Below are 26,894 nucleotides of genomic sequence, written 5' to 3'. Positions count from 1 at the left end.
GCAAACCTTCAGCCAGATTCTCAATGCTTTTGATTCCCTAGCAAATCTCTAATACCCTCAGAATTCTCTTGGAAGACTTCGGAATTCTGGAAAGAAGTGGTTTGTAGAGGCACAAAAGACAGCAAGAATCTCCATTTCCATCTATAACTTTCAAATTTGGAATGCCCCCCCCCCCTTTTCTTTTCTGTCTGGTTACTCACCTTTCATTTGGAGATATGTTCTTGAACAGTATGCCTTCCTGTCCTACCCACCCCTGGTTTACTTCCTAAATATTTTCTGGATTTTGTGAAAAGCATGCAGCTTGAGGAATTTTAATTGATTCGACTTCAATGGTTTTTTTTTTTCTTTTTTTTTTTTTTTTGGAGGAAGGGAGTTTACAGGATTGACTAAAACCAGCTGAGAACCAAGAAGCAACACTTTTCAGCTAGAGAACCCATCTGTTTAGTCTTGGAGCTTGTGTGACTTTTTAGGGCAATTCTCTGTTATATTGTACGAAGAAAGAAAGTTCTTAAGTATCAGTTTTTTGTTTGCATCAACCAAAGAAATGTAGAAATAAAGGATTGGTTACTCTAATTTGCTGCTAAATGAAAAGTAGGTTTGGCTTTATTCAGGTCACTGTAAAAACTAAATAATAAAGTATTCACACCAAGCGTGAATTTTTTTTTTTTTTTTTGCCAGCAAAAGTTAAAACATCAAAGAAACCTCTTTCGAATACTAACAAATTTACTTACAAACACCTATATTTATTATTTCATAAATAGGCGCAACAGGTTCCATAAAAAAAGATTAAATACAGACACAGTATGAAGAAACAATAATACAGAGCCATATGTAAAGGTTATAATTTAGCTGTTTCCAATCTGTTTCTGCATCTAATAAAATACCAGGTAAGCATTTGGCAGTTTTATACATAAAAGGACTTAAATGACATTTACTAACCATTACACAAAAAGTGATACAAAAAAGCAATTTTTCTGCAGTACAAAATAAATGTGTTTGCGCTTCCCTTAACACTAGTTTCTTTTTGTCTGGTGAATGAGACAAAGCCAATTTTGTTTTTAAATTAAAATCATTTGGGAATACGTTTTTTTTTCTTTCTCAAATATTTTGAAAATATAGAACTATTAGTCAGTTGTTTTAAAAATGAAGTAAAAATATGAATGTTTGCCAATTTAACCCCTATTGTGAAATCAATAACTGGAATGAGCCAGTTTCAAATTACAATTTAGCTACAAAAACATTCACATTTTATACTCTAGGAGAGTGTGACATAGATGCTATTTACAAACTTGCTATGATTGCTACATCAAGCCATTTAAAAAGTCTTTAGTAGTTTCATATAAACACCCATTATGAAAACCAATGGAAAATCCAGGACTTTGATCCGAGACATCTACAGTCGCTAAGGCAGTTACTAAAGCGCAGCACTTCACAGCAAAAAACCAACATAAAATCTGAATGGTCCAAATTTCCTTCAGGGAAGAAGAAAAACAATGTCCATAAGGGATTAAAAAAATAATAAAGAAGCATGACTATTTCTTCCAGAGTGGGTGACCCACAAGCTCAAATGGTCCTAAGTGCTTAGCAACTTGTATTTTTCTAATAAAATGGAGAACTGCTTTGGCTATACAAAGCAATCCACGGTGAAAAGACTTCCCTGAATTCCTCAGTGGAAAGAAGAGGTGTTCAGACTTTCAGGTAAGGTACAGTGCTTTGTCCCTCTGCATGCCCCTGTGTTAAGAGAAAACAGACAAACAATGCCTTGTTACAAGACTGGTGCTGCAGGTGACCCCAAGGGAGGTAAGTCTGTTTGTTCTAGCTCCAAGGATGGAGCGGTGCCCTGGGACAGGGCCCAGGTACAACGAACAGGGATCTAAAGGCATTTGCTTATTCTTGGAACGACTAGAACTGCTTAAAATTTTCTGCATTGCTGTCTTCTGCTTTCATGAACATGGAACTGTTCCAGATGATCTTTCAGAAAGCAGGGAGAAAAGACGGGATCTCTGCTGCGCCTAGGGAGCAGGGCACGCCAAGCATGCTATGAGAGCTGTCCGCCAGCAGGTGGCGATGACCCGCCGCTTACCCACTACTACAGTAGTCGTTATTCCAGTCCACCGGCTGGGCGGGAGGGTTTCTGCACCCGGAACGTACATACTCCATTGCTTGGGTTACCACTTGTGCAGCTGTGGATGTAGGATTGATTATAGTCTGATAGTCGGGTTGAAGAGTAAATCCCTGAAAGGGAAAGCAAATCCACAAATAAGGATCAAAGTGCTTTTTTTTTTTTTTTTTTTTTTTTTTTTTTTAAGGAAGAAAAGCCCCTAAATATTTATCCATTGTTTGCAAACACACTTCTGCCTGCTCCCCTGCGTCTCTGCAAGGGCAAACGAATCCCAAGGGCCCAGAAAACTTAAAGGTAAAAGAGATGTGCGCAGGACCCTATTCTTTTTACCCTTCTTGCATTGAACCATGTGTGAGGAAACCTTTATTTATATACTCTTGAGCAGATAAACTGAATTGAGAAACAACTTAAAATATTGAGAAGCCGACTCAATCAGAACAAAGGGAAAAGGACCTAACCCCTCAGTTTATGTTTTCTATCAAACCTAAGGATACATTAATAGTTAATCCCCAGAATATGCAACAGAATCTTTTTTGAAGGATTCAGGCAGCAGGTGGCTGAGTGTTTTATTAGACTACACCTATTCACATATTGTTCTCGAAACCCGTTTTCTTCATTCAATCACAAAGGGACCATCTGCTTCTTCTTTTATTTGTACTTCTTTCTCAGCTAAAAAATTTCAACCAAAGCTTTCTAACAGTTGTGGGACTAATAGAAGAGATTCAAAGCAACTTGCCATCGGAAAACACAGGGAAGGAAAAGTGTAAGGCAGAGCAAATATTTTTTAATTGAAAAGTCTATTAACTGGCAAATAATAATCTTTAGGAAGATTCCTCTAACACACTGGTATGGTGAAGTGTTGACTTTTAATCCTTGCAAAGCTATTAAAAATTCAAGGACAGAGTCTCTGAAGTATATAGCTATATCTGGTAAACAAAAAGCATTATACACTAAGATTTATTTTTAGCTTATCTGGTGAATTCAAGAGCAGCATAAGCAAGCTTTGCTGGAATTGACCAAAAAAGCAACTTAATTAATCTTGTGGTTGTCTTTTCTGCTGTGGATTTCATACATGGTTTTTAACCATAGAAAAATCAAGAGACTTAAAAACGAACCATTCCCTATTTACTTGCGGGGAGCTTTGGAAGGCATAATATTGAGTTTTTACTGTTCTTGCTACTGTTTTTGTTTTAGCTCAGCAGAATGATCAGAAGATTGATTTTTAACTAAGGATATTTCCTCAGACTTTGATTCGTGTTTCAGGGTCCCTTGGGTAAACACTCAAAGGTACCTATTATCAAATGTCTTCAATTCTCCATTTTGGCTTTAAGATATTAATTTACTTTCCATTCCAGTGATAAAGACTGCAAGCCAATGTCCACACTAACTCCCACCAAAACTGTGGATGAAAGACAAACCTTTGAATGATTAGAAACACATCATTGGAAAGTAGAGAATTTAGCAGTCTGGCTATTTGACCTCACACAGACTAAAAGGATTAGAGTATTTCCTCATTTTACAACTGGCTTGTGGGAAATAAGCATGTTTGTGTAGACGACACCTGTAGCTCAAGCTATAAACATTTTCCAAGGCAGCAAAATGAAAAAATAAGAGGGGTAACTGGATGCTTGGTTCTCCCGTCCTCTCCAGGCTGATTGACCACACAGGGAGTCCCACTGCCTTTGATGAAATGTATTCATTCCATTATGGTCCTATAATATTGTCTTTTTTTTCCTTAGGTAGGCTCCATACCCAGTGCTGAGCCCAACACAGGGCTCGAACTCATGACCCTGAGATCAAGACCCCAGCCGAGATCAAGAGTCAAATGTTCAACTGACTGAGCTCCCCTATCATACTGTCTTTATGGGCTTTTCATCCAGCTTGGAGTGTTTTCTTTGTTTACTGAATATTCTCAGTAGTACTGTAGTAATGCTACTACACTACTAGTAGCACTACTGTACTACTGTAGTAGTGGCTCAATAAGTCATCTCTTCCGGTGAATAAAGTTTAACAGACTCCAGTTGGGAATGCATGGGGCTGTATAATGTGTAAATGCCAGGGGCTTTCCTGTCATTTTAATGGGAAGTTCTCCCTATTGGACTTTTGCACAATGGACAAAACATAACCTAACAGTAAGCAAGTGTCGAAAAAAAAATGTAGTTAGAAATATCTTGAGTTAGTTGAAGGCATGACCACATACGAGAGAGCAAAAAATGAATAAAAACAAACCAACTCCTTTCCACCCAATCCTACACAATCCACAACAGAAACCATCATGGCTTTTTTCCCATCCGATGCAAATGGATGTCAAGGCTGGGTGAGAGACTGTCAGGAGAACACTAATCTTTGAACTCTGAGTTTAAGATAAAATGAGTAACTTCAGTGTAAAAAAACCAAAATGACGTATCACCTAAACAGTTCAAAGATTTAACGTTCAGCCAACCTCAATGCCTAATTTAAGATCAGTTACCAACCAAACAACCAAGAAAAATACAAGAAAGCCTGAAGTAACGTTTAACTTGCTCTCCATTTGGAAAATGCATTACTCTTCTAACACTAGTAAAGGTGTTGAGGTTGACCCTAAAGCTAAGTACATTTTGATTATTGATGTAAATATGAAACAACAATGGTGATATACATTTTTGGAACATGTTTGCTTAGCGGTCTAATTAAGCCAGGCTGAATATTTTGCATTTTAATGCTCAAGAGAAAAATCACCAACTGTTTTGTAGCATGCCTGGAATTTTAAATTTCATTTTCTGGTGCCAGATTGAAATAAAAATAGAAAACGTGATAAAGATTGATTTGATGTCAGAAGGGACATTTGCTCTTTAATTAGATTTCTGTAGCCCTAGCATTTTTGTTGTGCCACATAGCAAGACCTAAAAAGCCTATAGCACATCCAAACAGTGATCCTCATATCCACACTTTACTGGGAACTAATTTCATTTCCTGCCTGTCTGGAGAGGAATTTTCAACAGGCATCAATGTTTTTGTCTTCACAACTGATTTATTCATCAATCTCAATGTGATTTTTTTAAACCTTTAAATTACACCTAAATCCTAAAGCAGCTGTTTATTACACAAGGAAATTGAAAATCTGTCTGTGTGATATCATACAAAGATTTTTTCTTAAGGTTATAAAGGAAGTTGACAGATATTAATGATTTTTTTTCTCATGACCTCATTCGACAATATAGCGAGCAGGAAAAAAAAAAAAGGAAGAAAACTGGACTAAAAAAAAAAAAGCAGCTCCGTGTGTTTGGTGTATAAAATATTATTGTAGAAAAAAATGAAACTATTATTCCTGGTGGACTATACAATCATTTTTGTAGGATATATTCATTTTTCAGAAGGATAAGAAAATAGCTAACATAATACTGAAATATGAGATTATTTTAAAAATATGGTAGCCAATAACTTGCATTCACTTTCTCTCTTTTTCTTTTTTTTTCGTGTTTGGGTATGTGAACATGGCCCCCACACCCAAGAAGCAAACATCTTCAGGATAAAGGTGGTTTGGATGGTCCATCAGACAGGTCGAATTTCACTCACAACCTGGTTCTACAATCATGGGCTGAAGACCAACTTTGAGAACTTGAACTTTGGCCCTGACAGACTTGTGATTTTAATAAATTGAGTGACATCATGGCTTGATGGACTTTTTGATCCTGCTTTTAGGATTATCAACTTGTTGGGGGCTGCCAGTCCCCTTAACCTGACGATCCTATCCCAATGACCTCATTCCTCTAGTACGGTACATTAGGCTCTCCCCTAATGCACCGTACTCCACACTGGCCTCCTTCCCAGGTCCCAGACCAGCTACGTTTCCCCCCAAAATAGGTCCTTCCAGCCTGGAGCCTTTTTTCCCTGTTTCTGGCCTCTGCTGATTCTCCCCACCTACTCTGCCCACCTCCTTTAAAAAAAATAAATAAATAAGACTTTCATTTTATTTCATTTATTTGAAAGAGAGAGAAAATGAGAGAGAAAGCAGGAGCGCAGAGAGAGGGAGAGGGAGAGGGAGAAGCAGACTCCCTGCTGAGCAGGGAGCCTGACGTGGGGCTCAGTCCCAGGACCCTGGGATCATGACCTGAGCTGAAGGCAGGCGCTTAACCCACTGAGCCACCCAGGCGCCCCTCTCCCGCCTTCTGACTGATACAGGCTACTTCCTCTTATCAGCCTCCACGTGTCTGTGCCAGCCCTTCACAGGGGCCTTCTTTATTCATTCCAGCTGAAGGGTCTGCTATTTCTCCACACGCTCTGCAATTTGAATTCCTGTTCGTCTTTCCCCCAACAGGATCTTACTAATTAATCTGTTTATCTTATTACCACCACTACACCACCACTGCTCCTCAACTCTGATGACAGCTGCATGGGGACAGAGGCCTCATTACCTGTTCTCATTTATCATTCAACTTCCAGAGCCTAGACAGGGCCTGGTACACATTAGGGGCTCCATTAATTTTTTTTGAATAAATGCAATTGAAAAAATTCCAAGGAATTCAGATGCTACAAACTAACCTCTAATTTCTTCTAGTATTTAAACACTTTTGTTACTTGTTTTTTTGAAATCGCTTGTTTATTCATTTGTCCATTCAACAATTATTTTACTTCACCCACTATGGTCCAGGCCTCGTTAAAAGTGATGTTAGTCACAGTAGTCTTTTAGCTATTTACTCTCCATTTGGGGTTCATGCCATTTTGTCTTCTATTATTAATGTAAATCGAAATCAGGTCCTACCATCTCAGTAAGAATACTTTTTGAGATACACTAATAGAACTGACTTAAAGATTGATGAAAAACGTGTCCAGTGTAATCTGTTCTATTTTTTCCTATTCAGTTCCGATTCTCTACAGAAAGACAAGTCTCTTGAGTTTTCACATGTGGCCTTATGTAATTGTGAAATGTTTGAAAGCTACTCAGGATCACAGCTAGCTCATCCAAGGTGTTTGTGTAAGTAGAAAAAGGAACCTTTTCTGAGCAGGTAAGTTAGAAAACAGCGTCCTCTCTAGACCGAGCTCTAGCCCTCAACTTGGTGGAGGGGACTGTGCCTTTTCTCTTCTCTTGCCTGGGAAGAAACAGACTCGAGCTAGAGTATCGAGAGCAGAACCAGGGCCCTCAGCAGGCAGTACCTTAGGCTGGAGGCAATCCAAGAAGGCAAGGTTGTGTTCCTCAGACTATTCATTCTTTACACAAACATTACTGGTCCATTCTTATGCAAGGACACCCAAGAGTGTCCCTTTTATTTGAGTGATGTCTGATAGAAAGAGCAGAAATTTGATCCTATGAATGTCCCCTGCTAGTCACAGACGCCGCTGTGGACCAGGCATGATTATAGAAGTTGACTTTTCCCCAGTCTTCTTCCCTAGTGAATCAGCAGCTAGTCTGGGTAAGGGGGACATCAGGGCTTTATCAAAATCTTTGGCTTAGGGACCAGGAAAAGTTTTAGCAAAGAGACTTAGGTCCATTTGTTCTCTCTAATCATTTTAATTTTAGAACTAGCTAAGATTTAAAGATCCTCCAAATTCTTGGGAGATACAGGTTTTCTAATACAAAACTGGTAATAGTCTATAAGAATGATTAAGTGTGAGAGGCAGCAGGCCCAGAATTTAAGAAGCCAGGCTTTGATTTTTGAACAGAACTGGGTTTTGAATTCCAGCACCGACCTTATGGGCATATGACTTAACTCTGCCAAGCCTGAGTTTCTTTGCTTATAAAATGAAGATAATGCTAGTTCCTGCACTATAAATTTTCTGGAATTAAACAAAAGGTAAAGTAATATATTAAGGTTTGCTATTGTCAGTCTACAATGATAATAATAAAAATAAGAGGCGCCTGGGTGGCTCAGTGGGTTAAAGCCTCTGTCTTCGGTTCAGGTCATGATCTCAGGGTCCTGGGATCAAGCCCCGCATCGGGCTCTCTGCTCAGCAGGGAGCCTGCTTCCTCCTCTCTCTCTGCCTGCCTCTCTGCCTACTTGTGATCTCTGTCAAATGAATAAATAAAATCTTTAAAAAAAATAAATAAATGAATTTGGGGGGAACTTGGGTGGCTTAGTTGGTTGAGTGACAGACTCTTGACTTAGGCTCAGGTCATGCATGATCTCCTGGGTCTCAAGATCAAGGGCCCCGTGGGGCTCCACCCTTAGCAGGGAGTCTTTGAGATCCTCCCTCTCGCTCTGCCTACCCCTCCCCCCGCCAAATCCCCGCTCAAGTTCTCTCTCTCTCTCAAAATAAATAGGTGAAATCTTAAAAAAAAAAAAAAAAAAAAAAATTCCAGGGTAGTATATTTGATTCTTTGTCTGCATCCTCTCCAACCCACCCTGGTCCAACTGCAGACTCAACTCCACAGAGGGCCAGATGGGGGCTCAACAGGAAACCTGTGTTTGCGTGTTTAATTACAGTTCTGGAATGAAAGAGTAATCGGATTGTAAAAGTGATGGATGAATTTGATACGATTTGGTACAATTTGTAGTTTTTAATCTTGATTCATGTTTTTAAAACAAGTTTTTAGGATGCTTGACGGCTTTACGTTTAGTTTCATGTACACCATTTGCTCTTCATTTTACAATTTTAAAATAACACCAAATCCTAAAGAAAAGCTGGACTTCAAACGAAAATTCAGCTAAGATCGTACACAAATTGTTTCAATAATTGGGAGAGAACCTTCCCAACTTCCTGTGTTTTCTGATTTTTGCAGAAGCCATATATCCATTTTTAAACAAAACTCCGGTTAACATTTTCATTTCTTAGTCCTTTAAAGGCTGTACCAATTTGATAGCTCTGAATATTACATAACAGTGGGTCAAGATTTCATTTTGTGGCATTTATTGGCCTCAACAGGCATATTAATCAAAGCTTTACAAACTATATATATATATATATATATATATATATATATATAAAATCTCCAAACCAAATATATATATATATATTTTAATGTAAAACCTTCAGTCCCAAAGAGGTCTTTAGCAGGAGTTGTCATTTCATGATTACAAATGTACTTTACTCAAGGAGCAGAAAACAAAGAGGATGATTAGCAATATGATTTCTAGAAACGTGGCAAGAGGCCAGCAGGTGTTTAGGAAAAGAAGCAGCGATCCATTGTCGTGATCCTATAATGCTGCCCAAACTCACCACCTGTAAATTATTATTTTTCAGAAAGCAGATGTTTGTTGACTACCTTCCATTTTCTGTCCATTAAATAGAACAGAACACACATGTGCCCCCACCTTTTGCTGGATGGTGAGAACCCCCTCCCCCCTCCCTTCCCTCTCTCCCCCTTCGTTCCCCAACCCCCCCCCCCCCCCAGCCCTTCTGAAGAAGAGTCCAGAGTGCGAGCGTACCTGCTGCATGGGAGGTGAGTGTAAGGCAGACTGGACCTGCATGGGGAGCTGGTTCCCAAGGGGCTGCTGCATGGCGAGTGGTGGGTGCTGCTGCATGTTGAGATGCTGGTGAAGAGGTGGACTGATCTGGAGGGGAGGAGGGGGGGACACGGCCATGTTTGCTATAGAGACAGTCACTGGCATTTGGTTATTCGGCTTGGGGGCTATGCTCCTGGGGAGACTGGGATGCATGGCAGTTAGGTGAGGATTCATTCCTGGTTGTTGGTGGTAGTGGGAACTTAGGTACAGAGCCGAGTGGGCCTGGCTGGGCCCATGGAACACTGAAGGCTTTGAGTTGATCAGCTGAGGAGGTTGCGATGTCTTCACATCAACAGGTTCACTGTAGCTCTGTTGAGGAAACAAACAGGGGCAGAGTTCAGATACGGACACAGGTGTACTGGGTGAGCGTGGTCTGGAGATTTCGCGGGGATCAACGCCTATTGCTCTGCTTGCCTCTGGTCTAAGAACTCCTCCTCCGGTATTTGTAATGCGGTTCATGGAAGACTGAGCTGAATCTGCCTTTTTCTGAATCTAAAACAATCTCCAGTGACATTTTCTTTCTCTTTGCCTCAATGCAAGCTCTAACCTAGGGACTTTCCTCATTGTGCACACCAGGAACCAGATGGGCGGGGAGATGGATGTCCTCACTGCCTCGATAGGAAAGACAAGTGGGGCTCACTATGAAAGTAATTCAGTTCTGGAGTTCTTCTATTGATTGTATGTCTCATTTTCTTATGTTTCCTTTTTACAGTCTTAAGGAGCCTTGGCCTAGATATTTGCACAAAGAAAACAAAGCTGGTTGATGGAAATGAATATGAGAAAAAAAGTTCTAAAATACCTTTTTGAAGTTACATAAAACCACATTAATACAGCTTCTAAGTAGCCACAGAACTCATCTGGATTTTTTAAAGAAGTTGGTGATGAATTGTCCTTCATAATGAACTGGATAAAAATAATCTCTCTTAGAAACTTTTGACTCCAACATGAATTAATATAATTTTGCCCTAATTTTTTTTATACCTTCCTAAGGCCATTTCTTAATAATCTTTTCATTGACTTAAAAACTAGACCTAGCAGTGGGGGCTGAAAAGAACCAAGAATTAACCCCGAAGCACTTCTTCCAGGGCAAGGACCTATCTCCTACATTTGCTCAGAGGAGGAAGCTGATAAAACAAAAGGGAAGAAGTGAAACCAGGTGGGGGAAGAAACGTGCTACCATATCCTTCTGGAGAAGAAAAGTTGCTTTGTCAAAACAGTGCCTTGAGGATGCAAATATCCTTATTCTGCAACCTTGATATCATGCTTATTCTGTTTTTCAGTCAAATGAGCTCCTGTTACTATCAGCGTGGCAGGGTCTTTCTGAAACCCTCCCGTGACACAGAACATCGTCCGAGGGACCAGAACATTAGGGACACTGGTTGTCACACAAGATGACCCGAAACACAATGTGCGAACTTCATTTCACAAGGCAGCAGATAACACTACTAGCAATGCAACTCGTTTTTCTCCATTAGTGTGGGAAAATGAAATGAAAACCACAATGAGGACCATGGGGCATCTACACGCAGACTCAAGAAAGGTAGGTTGGGGTAAACGAACAACCAGCCCCACATTCTCTCTCCAGAGAGAGGACACAACTGACATCTGTGACAATATGCCAGACCATGGAAATCTGGGGACCTGGGAGGCTCTGACTTCACCAGGTCTAGTATAAAGTAAGGTGTACCCCGAGAATTTGAGCCTCTCTGAAGCATCCTCTCCTTATAATATTTATCTGTGTCCATATTGATGGAGCCTTACAAAGTAGGAACCGACATTCAGACTCCCTGTCTCCTGTATGAATATTAAAAATGTCAGAAATCGTTCACACGTTTTCAAGGGATGGCCTTAAAAGAAAGAAACTTGGCAAAATGCAGATGTAAAAGGTGATTTCAACAACAACAAAAAGTAACTTAAGTAGATTTTTTAAATTGTTGTTGTTTCTACTTAAAAATTCTTATTGTTGTGTGCAGAGTAGTGAACAATTCCAGGAAAAGTTCAAATAGGTTAATTCAGGCTGTGTAAACAGTGGCCAGTTCTACATCGGAATAGCATATACTGCAATGATATGCCTCAAAAATCGTTCCCTACATGCCAAGAAGATTATGTGTTTATTGTGTGTCTGTGTCGTGAAGTCATCCAGGAAAGCAGTCTCATTGTGTTTTCCTCCCCCTCCTCAGCCTGACACAGAAGGGCTAATTTCGTACTTAATCACATACGGCTTCAACTCCCTACAGGAACAGAACTATTACACATGATAGATATCTATAAAATTTAATACATGTGAGTGCATCTTTATTTCTTGCTTTATAGATGTTTTTAATTTAAACAGAAGAAGAATCACTCACATTACCCTGAAAATCACTCACATCAGCGCTCTGAAACACATACATGGGAAGATGTTTGCATTTTGATTTCTCTAGCTAATAATCACCTCGTCAAGAAGTAACATGGGATCTAGAGTGTATAGACAGATGACCTGAATGTGTGTCTGGACGTAAACAAAGTGCACATAGATGCATCTGACATGTTCAGACAGAATCATACAATCGTCCTGGGAACTACAGCCATGTAATGAAATAAAGATATTTGTCCAATTGAACAACCTTGGAGAAATAGACTTTGGCTACATGTAGAAGAGAAATGCCCAATTCTGGTGAGTCCAGACGCTTGGCCAGCAGAAGGACCAGCTCTGGGGCCGCACAGCCACCCGTGGCAAGCCATTCTAGGGGTGACATCCACTTTAGCCCCCGACACGTGCAGTTCCGAACTGTATGGGGGAGGAGGAATTTGTGGAAAAAATACATGTCCTATAAAAAAACGAGGTTCCTGGATGAAATGTATAGGGAAACAAGCCAGTGGCTTCTGGGAGTCTTCAGTGTGTTGTGAATCTCCAGCTAAGAACCACAGAAACCTTCTCTCAATGGGTCATTTGGTGAGAATCGTCTTCAATGGAAAACATTGGTTCAGAAGAATTAATAAGTTTCACAAACCTCTTTAAATGGCAAATAGAACTACACTTCCATTTAAATAGTCATTTCTTGCCTGAAATAAGCTAATTTTTGTTGCCACAAAAGACATACTTAAATTACACAATCCAGCTGTAATATTACACTAATCTATAGTTCTGTGTTTCCTGGAAAACCATCTGCATAGTGAATTTCATATTTTAGGCTGAGGACAGTGACACAATTTATTGAAAGAATTAGGAAGCTGGTGGCTTCCCAATTACATCCTAGAAGAGCTAAGGCATGTACATGGTAATGGTTTTCTTCAATGGTGAATTCAAAATAAACAATGAACCAAATCCTCCTGAATTCTACCTTTTGATTAACAGCAGGCCTTCCATTATATAGAGAAATGATAGAAAGATCATTTCAGAGAGGGAGATATAGAGACACAAGTACATAAAAATAGATTCCAACCGAATTTGAGATAACTTTTTGCCAACCTTGTGAAGACTGTTTTCTCGTGGTAAATAGAAAAATATTTTGTCTATCCAGCCATTTTTTTTTTATCATTTATATTCTCCACACTAAGGCATGTAAAGATCGCTAATGCTAAACCTATTCTGAAATAGTACTAAATTTTAATCCCTAGAAAGACTACTGACAAACAAATTAAATAGATCTCTGAAAATGATGTACCGAGAGCACTCTGTACAATCTTTAATACAGAGGAAGGAAGACTTTGGGGGAAGTTACATGTTTTAGCCTTACTTTCTAATAGTTGAATGTGACAAGATGGGTAACATGTCCAGTGTCTAGCCATGCGCCTACCCATGAAAGGGACGCCAATGGAGGTGCTCTCCCTTTCACCTCTATGACAGTGTCTTGCATCATCAAGGAAATGGTCTCTGTTATGGTGGGAAATTAAATCTCTGTGTCACAGGCATCTGGTACAGTGACAGGACAAAGAGAACACAGATATGTTTGTCTGTTGAATGACTGAATGACTGTTCTTTTTTTTTTTTTTTTAAGATTTTTATTTATTTATTTGACCGAGAGAGATCACAAGTAGACAGAGAGGCAGGCAGAGAGAGAGAGAGAGAGAGAGGAAAGCAGGCTCCCCACTGAGCAGAGAGCCCCATGCGGGACTCGATCTCAGCACGCTGGGATCATGACCTGAGCCGAAGGCAGCAGCTTAACCCACTGAGCCACCCAGGTGCCCTGAATGACTGTTCTTGAACAAGACTTGCCCTTGCTGAGACTCCTGACAAGACATGCCATTCCTTTTCCCAAACGGTGAGGAAAGAGCTGAAATCTTCGAAAACCCACAGAATATCTGACTGGTCTTTTCCATTCTCTTCTGTGCTGTCAGCATAAACCATACCTTTCCAGAAGTGATGAGAAATTATAATCCTCTGTCCTTTGGTTAGGTACCCTGCCCTTTACTCTCCACTGGATCTGGAGTGGATGGCGGGCCACAAGGAGGCTTACTGTGTTCCAACTGTATGTTGAGAATTTTTATCTTTATGTAAAGATCCACTCATTTAGATGGCAAAAAACTTGCTTCTGGCTTCACTTCTAGTTAATTCTTAATCAGACTAATACAACAAACTGTCTATTAATTATAGAGCTATTTTATTGCTTTGAAAGATAGGTAGAATAAGTTCATTTTCCATAGCAAAGTGCCATGAATTCATAATCTGATTAAATGGTAACATGAAGAAATCATAAATTTAATCTGTTCTGTCACTTTCTTCTAATTAAACTATGAAAGCAAGGCTACAATTTTGCAAATCAATTAGATTGTTTATGAAGATCTCTATACCTACCATTCATAAATTAAAACTGTTTTCTCATACAAACTAAGTAATTTAAATTTGCTTCTATTTTGAAATACACTAACCACTTTTCTTTAGTAGTGTGTGCTTTGGGTAGGTCACCTGGCAAATATGGTTTTACCACTGTATACACAACTAAAAATCTACCCATGAATCTGACATTTTCATGGAAGGAATGTGTTTTTGCTATTAGTTTCTGAGTGAGTTCTATTTCCTATTTGCTTTTAGACCACTGACTCTGAAAGACGTTTTCCATCAGCAAAATGAGTGTGTGTGTGTGTGTGTGTGTGTGTGTGTGTGTGAATCGACACCTTTTGGGTCTTCTCAATAGAATCTTCCACAAGAGACACCACTCTATAAACCTTAAGATACTTCTGATTAACTATGTTGTTGATAATCTGAGATAGTTTCAATCCATTTACTTTGTATAAAGCAGACAATAGTGCATAGTGTATAAATGCCCCCATTTTGGGATGATAAGTGCTATAAAAATGAGAAACTGACAAAGCAATTGTTATTTAAAATAGCAAAGTATAAACACAAGACATAAAACTCAGTGGAAGCAACAATATAAGAGTTGTTGAACCAAATCAGATTAATAGTCCATCTAATTTGATTCTTGTTTTCAGCACTGACCAATACTTGATGCACTGGAAATTAAACAAAATTTATGCACCTACTCAATTGTGCGTTGTTACTTCTGAAAGGGAAATTCTTCCTGGTCCTTGCAGGTGATTAACTTACACCCTGAAGCATGAGATTTTATTATCTTTAAATCACGATCTGGGCTTTCGGAGCTGCAAATTTTATGTAACAGTCATAAAATAATCCATCCCATTTTCAAATTCAGACCCAGTATTTGTCTCAATAGCTCTCCATGGCATGAATTCTATAAGTTATTTCAAACAAAAGAAATCATTTGAGTTTATTGTCCTTCCCTTGAACTAAATGTTGTAATTCTTTACTATCAGTCATGGCAACAGAGAACCTTCCTGATGTGATTCAATATTGTCCTTCACTGTGCATTTTTATAAAAAGCTTCCACTGTCCCTGTACATTCTGACACCCTACCTCAAGGTAGAAACAGTCTCTTCTCTGATGTGTGCCCTTAAAGTCACTTTAATATACTGTTATCTCCTTCCAGGTTGGCACTTTATTTTTTTTTTAAGATTTATTAATTTATTTTCAGAAGTGGGGGAGGGGCAGAAGGAGAATCTCTAGCAGACTCCCAGCTGAGTGAGGAGCCTAAATAGGGATTCAGTCGCACAACCTGAGATCAGGACCCGAACCAAAGTCAAGAGCAGGATGTTTAGCTGACTGAGCACCCAGGCGCCCCCCGTCCCCCGCCCCGGGATTGGCCCTCCTAAGAAGCTGTATGAATATTTCAATAATGCTGCTTTTACTTGGAATATTTGGGAATTTCTCTACTTGAATTCTCTTCAGAGCCTGGAGGACACTGTTTTACATATCCTTAGACAACTCTTTGTCTTTTGATGGTGAATCTGATTTTTAGAAACAGCTAATCGTCCCTGGAAGCCAGGTCTGTGGGTTAGATTTGGGTGAAGTTTGGGAAAAAGAATGAGGTGTGAGAACAATGTAACAAGATTGATTTGCTAAAGTGGCTCATAAACTTTTCATGACTGCAGTTCTAAAAGAGGAGTTTCAAAAATCTTTTGAATTCTGGGAGCATTAATAAAATAAGTTTGTAGCCTCCCAAAGTGACTACTTTGAATGCAACACTCATTTTGGGAATATAAATCCTGGTCTATGTGGTAAAATGAAACTAGTTTAAAGTTATACATTATTTTCAACATAATAATTTAGATCTAGGTCTAGGAATTCCTGAGTCTATGGAAAAGCTGTATATCCTTAAGCTTTACTTAATGGCCTAACCCCAAATGACCTTAAATAGAGTGTTCAAGCCAGGGAGCTCTAGTCTTAACAATCTATGTTCCTGGTCCTCGGACTCTCTTACTGTCCCATGACTAAAGGCTCATAAAGACCTTTCAGTGAGGAAAGCTGTGTAGATGAGTCTTTTCAATATCTAGGTCATTTCTCATCTTTCTAAAAGGATGTATCCACGAAGCAAGTTTTTCTTGTTTTAATGTCGCTTTTAAAATTCCTTTATATCAAAGCAGCCTTGCAGACAATTTGAAAATATGAGCCAGTTAAATTTTCTATCACACACAAACTCTGCACACCTACCAACAACTACCAACAACATGAAAAATAAAGCTGATGATAATCATAGTAATAATAATAATAATAATAATAAATAGCTGGTATTTATTAAGAGCTTCCTGTTTTGAGGATTCTGAATCATGGAGTTTATACAGAGTTCTTTATTCGATCCTCATGGAAACTCTGGGATGTGTGTCCTATTGTCTCTTCTGTTTAACAGATGAGAAAGTTGAGATATCAAGTGCTCAATAATTTGCATGAAGAAATGGAAGTTAGGGGCGCCTGGGTGGCTCAGTGGGTTAAGCCGCTGCCTTCGGCTCAGGTCATGATCTCCGGGTCCTGGGATCGAGTCCCGCATTGGGCTCTCTGCTCAGCAGGGAGCCTGTTTCCCTCTCTCTCTCTGCCTGCCTCTCTGTCTACTTGTGATCTCTCTCTGTCAAATAAATAAATAAAATCTTAAAAAAAAAAAAAAGAAATGGAAGTTAGGAAGAGGGAAACCTGGAATTTGAACCCAGATCCACCTGCCCTCAGGGTCTGTGGACTTTGCTGCCCTCTGAAGACTCTTGGTGTGATGTTGGTAGCACTTTAGATGAGATCAGGCGCATTCTTATGGGTGGGCCACAGATAATTGTTGGTGGCATTTTAAATAGATTTTTCCTTGATGCCCTCTGCCTTAGAGATCTTCTTCAATCCTTACTTATAAAACTTTGCTTCCTGCTTTTAAATTTCTCTATGGAAAGAAGTTGTGTACTCAGCCAATTCAAGAGCTTAACAATGCCCTGCTCAGATCAAATTCCTCCCATTTGAAACGGCATCTTTTTTCCGTTCTAGAGTCGGAGAAAATGGAACACGGGTAATCACAGTCCTGGGGCTAAGGCCTGTCATGGGCTTGAACATGCCCGAGTCTTTGTTTTTCAGGCTTAGTAATTTCAAATTCTCTTTCTCAGCTACTACCTTACTGCCTTTTACCTCTGTTACTTTTATGCCTTTTTCTTCTGAATTGTCTTCAATGTCCCCCTTTAAATGATAGGGCCCAGAGTTGAATAAATTATTCCGAGGTCTGACCCACGTTGTATTGGCAACCCTCCGTGCCCCTAGTCACACATCCTTCAATACCGATGTATCTGCACAGCGGGGTGGCCTCTGCAGGCTGGGTCTGTCCCTGGCTCCCTGGGACCAGGTGACACGCCAGCACAGCTGGAAAAGCATGTGTTTCCCAAACACTCCACAGGGGCCAGATTCCTCTGAGGGTCTCTGGCCAGCCCTTTGTAGTGGGAGGTTAGGGAGTGGGGGGTGGGGCGAGATTCGGAAACCTCTACACCTCCACTCTGCCCCCCGCCCTCATTAAGTCAGGGCAGCTTTAGTTTAGCTGTCTAATACGTAAGAGGTGGCATACAATTTATTGGGGGAATAGCTACATTTTTGTTGTAGTTCCAGAGGTATAAATATTTGACAATTACCCAACATAGAAAAAAAGCCTATAAGCTTTTGAACAAGACAGCAGAGTTTCAGCCCTGTTTGCCACTGCCACCCTCTCATTTCTGTGGGCGAATCACTTAATCTCTCAGCCCAGAGATCATCTAGAAAATGGGCTAAATCTTATTTTGTAGGGTTGTTAATGATGAGTAGGGATGTATGGAAAACGCTGTGCAAGCAGGTGATGCCCAAGCTACTCAATAGCAAGATACCACTTGTATTTGTATAATTGGGAAACAGTATCTTGCTGAGAATCTGTCATGTTGTCATTTTGAAGTATGAAGGTTAGAATATATTTATTTACTATGACTGTTTTTATTTTTGGTAGGCATTTTATTCAGACCTGGAGTCATGTTAATTAATATGCTGGGTTTGAAGGTAGAGAGTACATTTAAGCAGGAACGTCACTAATTTAGAGGAGTGTTGCTAATCCTACGACTCCACTTCAGAGGTGGAGCCAATGTTCACCGGCTGTTCCTATTTTTGATTTGGTTTCGTTAGAAGCGGCTAATTTTAGATTAGAGTCTTCAACGGCCCAGAGTGGAAGCAGCAAGAAGTTGCAGCCTTGACGTGGCTGCCAATTAGTTAGGGGAAGAGCTATTGGTCTAGGGAAACAAAGTCCTATTTGGTGTGTGAATGCATTGCAGAGAGAATAGTACCAAAATATTTAGGCCTGGAGGAATAAATAAAATTTACCCAAGGAAAGTTAGGAAGAGAGACTGTAGTTAATACAATATCTCATTGACAATAATGAAGTGAGAATGTCAATGCTTTACCAAGACTTGTGGGTCAGGAGGTGTTTTAAGGAAGCAGGTCAAACACACTGTTAACAGGACCCATGACAGCAAGGTCCAGCACAGGGATGGAGGATGCTATAGGTCAACTCCGGGCTTGGGCACTTGTTACCTATATGGTTATTTTTCCTCCTGAGAGGAATGTTTATAATCAAGCTTATTTTGTGGGATAAGGTGTGGGGATGGAGGGAACTCATTCACATAAAGTGATTTTTTTTTTTAAAGATTTTATTTATTTATCTGACAGGCAGAGATTACAAGTAGGCAGAGAGGCAGGCAGAGAGAGAGGAGGAAGCAGGCTCTCCAAGAAGCAGAGAGTGATGCGGGGCTTGATCCTAGAACCCAGGGATCATGACCTGAGCTGAAAGCAGAGGCTTTAACCCACTGAGCCAACCAGGTGCCCCAATAAAGTGATCTTTTAAAAAGTATAAATCCAGAGCGCCTGAGTGCCTCAGTCAGTTGAGCATCCGACTCTTGGTTTCCGTTCAGCCCATGGTCTCAGGGTTGTGAGATGGAGCCCCTCGTCGGGCTCTGTGCTCAGTGTGGGGTCTGATTGTCCCTCTCTCTTCCCCTCTGCTCCTTCCCCTGCTCTCTCTCTCACAAATAAACAAAATAAAACCTAAAAATAAATAAAAATAAAAATATAAATCCGAGTATCCATCCTCTACGGAAACCCATTCAGTGGCTTCCCTCTGTACTAAAATCCAGCTCCTTTCCATGTCCTGCAAGGTCTTGACTCCTGCCCATCTTCCCAGCTTCACCCCAAACCATGTTCCTTCTCTTCAGTCAGCCAGCCACGCTGACCTCTGACTTCAAGGAGACATTTCCGTCTCCGGAGGCTTCTCACTTGCTGACTGTGGCTTGGTTGGCTCTTCCCTAGGCTCCCTCTGGGTCTTGCAAGCTCCTTGTCTTCCTTTGGCTCTCAGCCTTAAATGAGGTCCCCTCCTCAAGGAGGACTTTTGCAGACCCCCTATCAGATCCCTATCAGTCCTTTATTTCCTTCGGAATGCTTAGATTCTCAAAGCTCTTGGTCATTTAGTTTATGTTTTCACTCTTGGTCTCCCTGACAAAAGAGAAAGCTTCTTAAATTCCAGGGGGCATATCTCCTATTCTCTAGGGAAGATAGCTGCCTATTCTCCATGGCGTCCTCTGATCCTGGCACAGTGCTCAGCACAACCCACGTGCTCAGGGACATCTGCCAGATGAAGACATGAATGAGTGAATGGGGGAAAACAGAGCTTGGCTGGGGCACTGTGGTTACCTGGAATTGTAACTATTATTATCATGTCGCATTTTAGGATTGTACCTTTAGATCTTTCAGAACAGGAAAATAATTTATAATACACACAAAAAATCTACAACACTGAAGAAGTGTATGTGTGAATATGAGTGGCTATTATTTTCCTTGTCACTATTTAAAATGGAAAAGAAATGGATTTTTACGTAAGTGTCCGTGTACAATGGGAAGGTAGGTGGGTAAAAATTCTGTACGTGCCTGAAAGTTTATACTGCAAATATCTACTCGGGCAAAACATCACAGGGCCACTTTTCTAACCTGGAGAGGGTACTGGTAATTTTCCTTCAATTTGTATACACACAATAGATAGTTGTACATAAATAGACATTCAACAGTTCCAGCAAAATTCCTACTGCCAAAGAGGGGGAAAAAAAAAAAAGCCAGAGTAAGCTTTAAAAAAAGTGCTTGGTTTTTTAAATGTAGAAATGGCAATTCGCAGCATTTATATAAATTGCCGTATACTGAGGGTTGCAACTCTGAGAATGAACAGTAGGAAAAGTTGCAGTGAAGAGCAAATCTGAGGACACTTGTTTTGAAAGTAAAGGCTTCGTCAGTGTTATAACATTCTGGCAATCTGCATAACATTAACCAGAGAGCTTTGTATTGGGATTGGACTTCAAGTATTGATTTTCTCCTATGGAAAAATAGAAGTTCTGACTAGACTTCTATCTAAAATGCTGGAAAAGAAACTTACCTTAGATGAAACAAGGAGAACTTATTTTTTTTTCTACCTTGATTAAAAAATTAAAATTAAAAAAAATTTATTAACATATAATGTATTATTAGCCCCAGGCATACATGTTTGTGAATTACCAGGTTTACACACTTCACAGCCCTCACCACGGAAAACTTTTTTTTTTTTTTTTTAAATCTCCTTCTATTTGGGGCATATTAATCTAAATAATATCAACATGGCTATTTAGCCCAATGGCTGGATGGATCTAATCATTTGTAACTCTTTTTTTGTTTGTTTGTCTGTGTTGCTGTTGGATCTAATATTTTATATATTTATTATATTTACACATAATTGTATAAATTATATATATTATAGCATATAAATATGTTATATTTATATATTTATATATTTTATATACCTCACTTTTTGGTTAAAATTTCACACACATTCTGTGAATTCTGTAAATATACTGAAATGGGAGATAGTATCAGCAGAAAATAAAAATATTTTCCAAAGGAGTGAGATAAACCAGAAAGTGAGATCCTTAGTGAGATACTACAGGAGAGCTGGAAATTCTAAGGTTAAATAATAAATAGTAAGTCTTCTTAGAATTGGAGCATAAAGTTTCATTAGACCAATAATGAAATGAGATTTCTCATGCATTTGTATTTTGTGTTCTTTTTTTTCTGCATCAATATATTCAGTGTATATTTTCCCTGACAGAAAACTTATTTATCAAATTGCTTTAAGGTTGTAGCAAGGGGAATGGATATTTGTGGATGAAAGAGGAAACAGCTTTTGTGGGTGAATGGAATGAAGTCCAGAGCCCAGAGCCACTCACCGCCAGGAACAGTCCAATTTGGACTTGATAGGACATCCTGTCAAGTACTTACAGATTCAGCTCTGTCTCTCTGAGGTCACCTCCCTGAGCAATCTATAAAGGGAACTATATCTTTAATAATCTGAGACCAAAGAGAGTCAACTCTTGAGCATTTATCACAGAAAGAACTAGTGTTTAAGATATTCTAAAGCATAAGGTATTTTTAAATGGTGTTCTCACTTCAAATGAAATGCCGTGATTTGGGGGGGAGAAAGGGGGGAAGGGGAGCAGGCTTACATCCTAAAGCCACCATAATGAGGCTTGAATTTCAGTCCATTGGCTTCTCCTCAGCTAATGGCCAATGGGATAGGGCAGCGGGCAGGGGCAGTTTAAGGGGGGTATGGAGAAATAGAAGGCTGGCTCAGGATTAAGAATGTGCTGTACTAACCCACAGAACCAATCATCCACAGGTGGACGATATTTCACAGAAGGCCCCAAAGGATGCCACTCTGGGCCTTAGGTATGAACCAATATTTCCACAGCGTATAGCTTTGTTTAGGATTTATTTTTTTCTTTTTCAACAAAGAGGATAGTGCGGAAATGCTAAAGTGGTCTTTTATGCTTTTAAATGACCATCATAGGCTCCGATAAGATGCCCTCACGTCATCCTGGTACCGCACAGTTGCACGTTACCTTGGATACAAGGCTGGCTCTGTATGCTGCTAGTTGCTTCAGGTACTCCTTCTTTGCAGCCTCGGTTTTCTTTTTATAGACCTGTAACAACAACAAAGAATCTTAGATTAGAAGGTGCATCTGCTTTTGTTTCCAGAGAAGTACAATGCACAGTGATAATTGTCCATGTGCATGCACACTCACACACAAACACAAGCAATTATATCATATAATAATATATATCTCCCCAAAGATTATGTTTTCTTATGGAAACAGATTTCTAAGAGGTACGGCAATAGACTTGATAAGAAGAAGATGAACAATTGTAAAATTTTCCATTTACATTAAGCATATGAAAGGATTTATCTGGGTTACTTTGAGAGTGGAGGTAGTTGGCTTAGAAAGATACTATTGAGGAAGGTTCCCAGGGAAACCACAAGCGGGTAAAGAAGCCATTCGTATTTATATAATGGGCAGGTAATCCTACAGTGCATTAAAATCTTGGTATATATGGTCCATGCTAAATATAAAAACAAGGACAGAATTCACAGATGACCAATCACGTGCGAAAAGTAAATCAAAGGGAACAGTCACAAAGTTTGCAGGTTCATCGCTATTTTAACCTTTCGAGCCTTGAAGTTCCATTTTCAAAGGCTCAGGAATCGGCTATGGCGGTCAAAGACTCATTTGGGGAGTGGAACGAGGATGCTGAGTGGTTGAGGACGGCGCGTGCGTGCCATGCCGGGGGCGTGCCATGCCGGGGGCGTGCCATGCCGGGTAGCCTGCTCTGGTCATGCCCTTTCCAACGAAGACACTGAATGACATGGATCTGTGGACACCTCATTGTGAAGAGGTACAGATGTTCTGAAATGAATCTCATTTTACAGAAGCTTTTCATCTTTCAGAGGGAATCATCTTGAAAATAAAAGTAAAATCATCCTAAATGGAGCAAAAGTACTGAAAAATGACTTGCTGGTATGCTAACGGTCACATCGCTAAGTTAAACAGAAAGGAGTCATTAGAGTCGAAAATGAAAGATTAGCAAAGTGAACACACATGGTTGTCGGCTGCCATTACGTTGATTCTTTCAAGGCTTTCGAGTCTGTTTTTGGCAATCTTTTGAAATCAGTCCTAAAGAGTAAAATATTTTTCACCATTTACTGTGTAAATGGAAATGTATTTTCATCAATAGACCTATTTTAAATTCCCCACATCTTGAATTTTATAGCAGGGAATGAGGCTTGGCTAATATTTCGTAACGCTGAGCTCCAAAACAGACACAGATCAGTATTGAAAACTGGCTTCAGAATTAGTCAGAGTCGTTAAATATAAATGATGTCTAAAGACCAAATATCTGCCCAAGTCGGCAGCAGAGGTCAATTCATGGTTTCTAATGCCAAAGGTGGTTTGCTGAGCCTGGTCTCCAACTGCAAAATTCAAGATGCGAGAAATGTTATTTACTCATGAATATATTAATTAAAGCAGAACATTTCATTTAAGGTAAACAAATGACTAACCTTGTCAACAAAATTATAAAAGACCTTATGAAATGAATGTGCTAATTGTTTTCCTGGTGGGAGGTCCTCAGCCTAGACTTCTACGTTTTGGTAAAATAAAAGGCAATCACCATAAGACAACTAGGAATTCATGCAAGATTATCATATAGCCATTGTGTTATCTTTACTAAATATAAAGCCAAAGAAACTTAAAAGAAATCTGTTAGTAAAAAGCCAGTAAATTCCTTGGTTCAAGTACAAGAGCTTTCTGAACTCACTGAGCTAATCATTGGAAGTTGAATTCAGATTCTTTTTTCAGAAAACAAATAAATGCCAGCCTACAACAAATGCCTTTGAACAGTATGGTCTGTGTGTAGAGTATATGCTTTGGTTCAGCCACAGTTGGAAACACAGAACTCTCCTGCTCTTTATTGATTTTATCTTTTTTTCCCTTGAGAAACAGATTGTAGTTTACAGTTTTCCTTCAACCTCTTCTCCAAGACATGATTTGGAATTAATGATCTTAAGCTGACAATGTTTATATTTACTTTTAATACCTTAAAAACTGTCTTTGAGAGGGTCTCCCCCCAACCCCGCCACACAGAGATGCTACTCAGGACTTGGCAGCAAATATTTGGTAAGTATATCTTCAATGGTAATACATATTTGTATACTCGGTTCTAACATGTTTTTATTAATATGCTACTCCTTTAACTTTCAAAGACAAATATAACAGTCTAGTCTATAGCATTGACTAAAGCATCATTTTCTAGGTAGCCATAGATAAGATGGTGTTGTCAGATGGTCTGATTAGAGCATCTGCCATCTTTCTTGCATTTGGTTTCCACTGGAACAGCAACAGTGTTACTACAGAGCTGTGCCTTTGCTGGGCTCCCAGGAGTTAACATCAGGCAAAGAGTTAACTTTCTGAAATTTGCTGATTAACAACCACTGGAGAAAGGTTGCTAACTCAATATGTTTCGGGCTGGATATGTGCCCCCTGGTTTCACTCTGGGATCGATGTTGTTACAGGATACCTGACTAGCATTCAGAGTGCCCTGTTTTCTAGAAATGGCTCCCTATTGCCTATTGATGATTGGCTATGGGGGATCATCACAAAAGTGCCTACATACCACTTTAGAAAAGAGTAAACTCATCATGTCATATTATGTGGATTGATGGGTCCGCTCTTTTCTGCATAGCTGTAGATGTTCAGAAGGAGGAGTGGAAGGGTGGTCATTTCAGGAGGTAGACTTCTGTAATTGCGGTTAACGGGGAGTAGCCCAGGGTGAAATTAAAATCTGAGGTGGTTTCCCTGATGGTAATTTAGAACCTTCACCTTTGAGAACTACCTAATGGCTCCAGTATTATACACCCTGGTATGTCTTTCTCAAGCTACCGTCTAAAATTGTACGTGGATGCTTTCACAATCCCGCAGCTGATGGCTATGTCTGAAGAGAGCACTCAAACGTATGAGAGAGTGATACAACCATGCAGGAATTCCACACAGAGGTGAAGTGCGAAGCCCTGACTGACTTTAGAACAGTTATTTAAAATTCATCAGCAAAGAGTTCCTCAAAAATGTCTCAAAGCCTCTATTCATGGATGGACAAAGTCTCTTACTTGCAGAAACCGAAGACGATGTGAACAGTGTTTGGCTAGGAACAATCTTGCAATGATCAAACCTTCTAACTGGGAAGGATGGGTCTGATTTATGTCAAAGTTAAGTTTGGGAAAGAAACGGTCTCTCTCTCTCTCAGGAAAAGACAAATATTTTAAAGATATGTGGTTCATACAGTAAATATTAGTACTCGGCTGAACTACAAAATGGCTTCCAAATGGTCTACAGCTGTTTGAAATAAAGTGCAAAGTTGGCCAGATGAGGATTTAAAAATCATAATACATCATTTATCATTTTCCCCAGCTCATCCAAACACTTTTGAATTCATCCTGTCTTAACTTAGTTATATGCTGTGGTTTGTTATTCTAAGAAAGCTACCATATCCTATCTAAGGACTGCATCTTACTGGTTAAACTAAAACATATATAATGACTAATCTAAAACATACCTAGATAGACATCAAATAGCAATTCTAGAGAATCCAAAGCCTGTTCATATAATCTAGTGATTCACTGAATCATTTTGGAAATGCACTAAATACCAGCTTGGACACATGTTTTCATAGGCTGTTAATCCCTAATTAAAATCAGCAGTTCAATATCAATGAATGTGATAAACTCAAATAGAAAAAAAAGTCTAATATAATCTGTCGATTTCCTTTTCTACCCCAAACAAACAATCCATCTGACTTGTACAAAAAAGGAAAATCTTATAAATGCCATTTAATTCCTTCTTCCTTCCTTCTTTTCTGCTCTGGCCCTTAGTTAATCTCTATAGTCGTAGTTTATTTCCACCAAGCCATTGCAGTAATAATAAGAAAAAAAATGTATAATTCTTCCAACTCTGTATTCTATTCAAACACTATAAAAAAACGTAAAAGGCATTTTTCCTTTTGGTTGACTTTCAAATGTAGGGTTTTTTTTTTTTTTTTTTGTCCCCACTACAAGTTCATATTTATAGAAAATGCTTAGAAGTAGTTATGTATAAGAAATAATAATTTAATCACAATTCCCTGCTGTATCCTTTAGAAATTAATGTTTGCAGCTTCTTTCAATGCTGTTATTATTTAGGACAGCTAGAGCAAGTGCATCTGTATTTTATATAGAACTTAGTACTTAAATGTGGTTAAATTTCCATCATGTGTAACTTGCTCAGCGTTTTCTTAGGCATTCCGGAACTCAAAGACATTTATAAAGTGGTATTCAGAGGACTGAAAATATTATACGATGGGACAAAAATCTTACTATCTATTCTTTTGCTGACCATCGGATCCCCCTAAATGATCAACACTGTAACGGAATGACCTGCTTACGGAAGGGTAGGCAAGCTCTTTGTCTGAAAACACGGCTACAAAATATGTGTTGAGGTCATACAACCACACGTAACAATATATTGAGTGCCTACTGTATTCCTGCTGTGATGTGAGGAACTGAAATTATAGAATCAAAAAAGGCATTAAAAACATGCCTCTGGGGGCGCCTGGGTGGCTCAGTGGGTTAAGTCTCTGCCTTCGGCTCAGGTCATGTTCTCAG

The 26,894-nt window shown here is 39.4% G+C and overlaps 1 protein-coding gene across 2 annotated transcripts in view; it reads right to left on the bottom strand.

Annotated features, from left to right (window-relative positions):
• Positions 1–573: 573 nt before the first annotated feature.
• The window catches only part of TOX (thymocyte selection associated high mobility group box), a 299,710-nt gene continuing 273,389 nt past the window's right edge, over positions 574–26,894 (bottom strand). For both annotated transcript variants that reach the window (XM_059166388.1, XM_059166387.1), the window contains 4 exons: positions 22,267–22,347; positions 9,466–9,852; positions 2,084–2,235; positions 574–1,731 (listed from right to left, as the gene is read on the bottom strand). In XM_059166388.1, coding sequence (XP_059022371.1) covers positions 1,695–1,731; positions 2,084–2,235; positions 9,466–9,852; positions 22,267–22,347 — 657 coding nt within the window. In that variant the 3' untranslated portion in view covers positions 574–1,694. The remainder of the gene's footprint in view (positions 1,732–2,083; positions 2,236–9,465; positions 9,853–22,266; positions 22,348–26,894) is intronic.

This window comes from Mustela lutreola, chromosome 3, assembly GCF_030435805.1.
Source record: "Mustela lutreola isolate mMusLut2 chromosome 3, mMusLut2.pri, whole genome shotgun sequence".
Taxonomy (NCBI): Eukaryota; Metazoa; Chordata; class Mammalia; order Carnivora; family Mustelidae; genus Mustela; species Mustela lutreola.
The sequence above is the reverse complement of the archived record's forward strand: the minus strand, read 5'-3'. Positions and strand labels throughout refer to the sequence as shown.